Raw genomic sequence first — 1760 nt, 5'->3', positions numbered from 1 at the left:
AACCCGCCAGCTCAGGTATATGTGGCTGGCGCCTTAGCCAGTTGAGCCACAGGCGCCGAGCCGATCAAGTCTTTAAAGGGCATTGCACTTCAGCCTAGGCAGTGACAGGAAGACCCTGTCTCTTAAAATAAAAAAAAAAAGGCAGAGAACCAAGGTTAAGCTGGGACATAGGCCTGTCTATGGCACAGCAGCCTGGATATGTCCTCTCAGCACAAGTACAGTATATTTCTCTAACCTGCTCTCTCCTCATAAGGTCAGATATGGTGTTCAAGTCAGTAACAATGAAGGAAGATTTCATTAAGGAGATGTAAAGAGAGTGAGCTCCATCCATATTAGAAAAACCTATAATCAACAGCTTTAAGTGACGCCCATCAGAGTTGAGAGAGAAAACTGAGACCCCACATGGGAAGAGCACAGCACCAAGGAAGCACGTGACTGATATTCCATGCACTGCTGCTGCCTTTTGTCCTCTCTGACCCTTGCTCCAGAGAGTGAAGCTCACTGTGTGGAAGAAGTAGCTGTGTGCACCCCTTCTGAGATGTACCTCAAGGGAGCAGCCCCAGATGTCCCCAAGGCTCTGGTGGCTCCTCACCTGTTTATGAGCTTCTGTGGTGCAAGCTCTTTTGTAGGGTCGGATTTCTTCAGAGCCAAATCCTGGGATCCACATGTTCCACTGGCGCTCTGCAGAAAAGAAGTCAGCACAGAGATAAGGGTACCAGGAAGGCAGTGTCAGGAGCACAAGGTGAACCTCAGAAGAGGGTCGGGAGGATGAATCTGGGCATCAACTGTACTAACACTAACCCTCCAGAGGATAGAAATAGGGACATCACATGTGGCTCTGCCCAGGTTTAAAGGATACACTTAGAGCTTTTTGCACAAAAAATGGGGGTAAATTAGTCAAAGCTGTGACTGCTTGACATTCAGTTTATCTCATCCACATGAAACCAAAGTCGTTTCTCTCTTCAGCTATCTTATCCCTAGGCTCCAAGTAACTGTTCTCAAACCTAAAGAAAACCTAGGGACATAAAGGCATCTCTAAATTCTGGAATTAAGAGTGAAAGCCCAGCTCTGTTGCTTCGCTGTGGACTCAAATGACTAGGGGACTCAGTTTCTTCATTTTTTTATATGGTAGTAACAATATTAACGACCTCAGAGGGTGGCTGGGACATTCAGTGACATAATACATGCAAAGTGTTTGGCCTAGAGCCTGGGATAAAGATATACATGTGGATATAGACACACGTATGTCCACATTACAGCTCCATGCTCTGGTGTCACTGGGTATTATAATCCCTGTAAGATTGTCACTAGCATTTTCCAGAGGACAGGGACTTTGTTTATTCAACTTTGTCAATAACTAGCTACATAGCGTCTAACCCCACAAGTATAGGTGTACTGTACTCTAAGCATTCCTAGTATTAAAAACTTATACCTCAGCCAGGCAAGGAGTACAAGGATGAGCCAGGTAAATTGCTTGAGCTCAGGAGTTCAAGACCGGCCTCAGCAAGAATGAGACCCTGTCTCAATTAAAAATAGAAAAACTAACTGGGCACAGTGATGCACACCTGTAGTCTCAGTTCCTGGGGAGGTTGATGCAAGAGGATTGCTCAAGCCCAAGAGTCTGACGTTGCTGTGAGCTATGATGACACCACGGCATGCTAACCGGAGCGACAGAATAAGACTCAGTCTCAAAAAATAGCCGGGCGTTTTGGTGGGCACCTGTAGTCCCAGCTATTCGGGAGGCTGAGGCAAGAGAATCA

At 46.2% G+C, this 1760-nt stretch overlaps 1 protein-coding gene across 1 annotated transcript in view; it reads right to left on the bottom strand.

The window, feature by feature from the left end:
• The window catches only part of TAF12 (TATA-box binding protein associated factor 12), a 15931-nt gene that overhangs the window by 3648 nt on the left and 10523 nt on the right, over window positions 1–1760 (bottom strand). The window contains exon 3 of the mRNA XM_012812015.2: window positions 593–681. Coding sequence (XP_012667469.1) covers window positions 593–681 — 89 coding nt within the window. The remainder of the gene's footprint in view (window positions 1–592; window positions 682–1760) is intronic.

Source organism: Otolemur garnettii, unplaced genomic scaffold (genome assembly GCF_000181295.1).
Source record: "Otolemur garnettii isolate 467f Iridium unplaced genomic scaffold, OtoGar3 scaffold00184, whole genome shotgun sequence".
Lineage (NCBI taxonomy): Eukaryota > Metazoa > Chordata > Mammalia > Primates > Galagidae > Otolemur > Otolemur garnettii.
The sequence above is the reverse complement of the archived record's forward strand: the minus strand, read 5'-3'. Positions and strand labels throughout refer to the sequence as shown.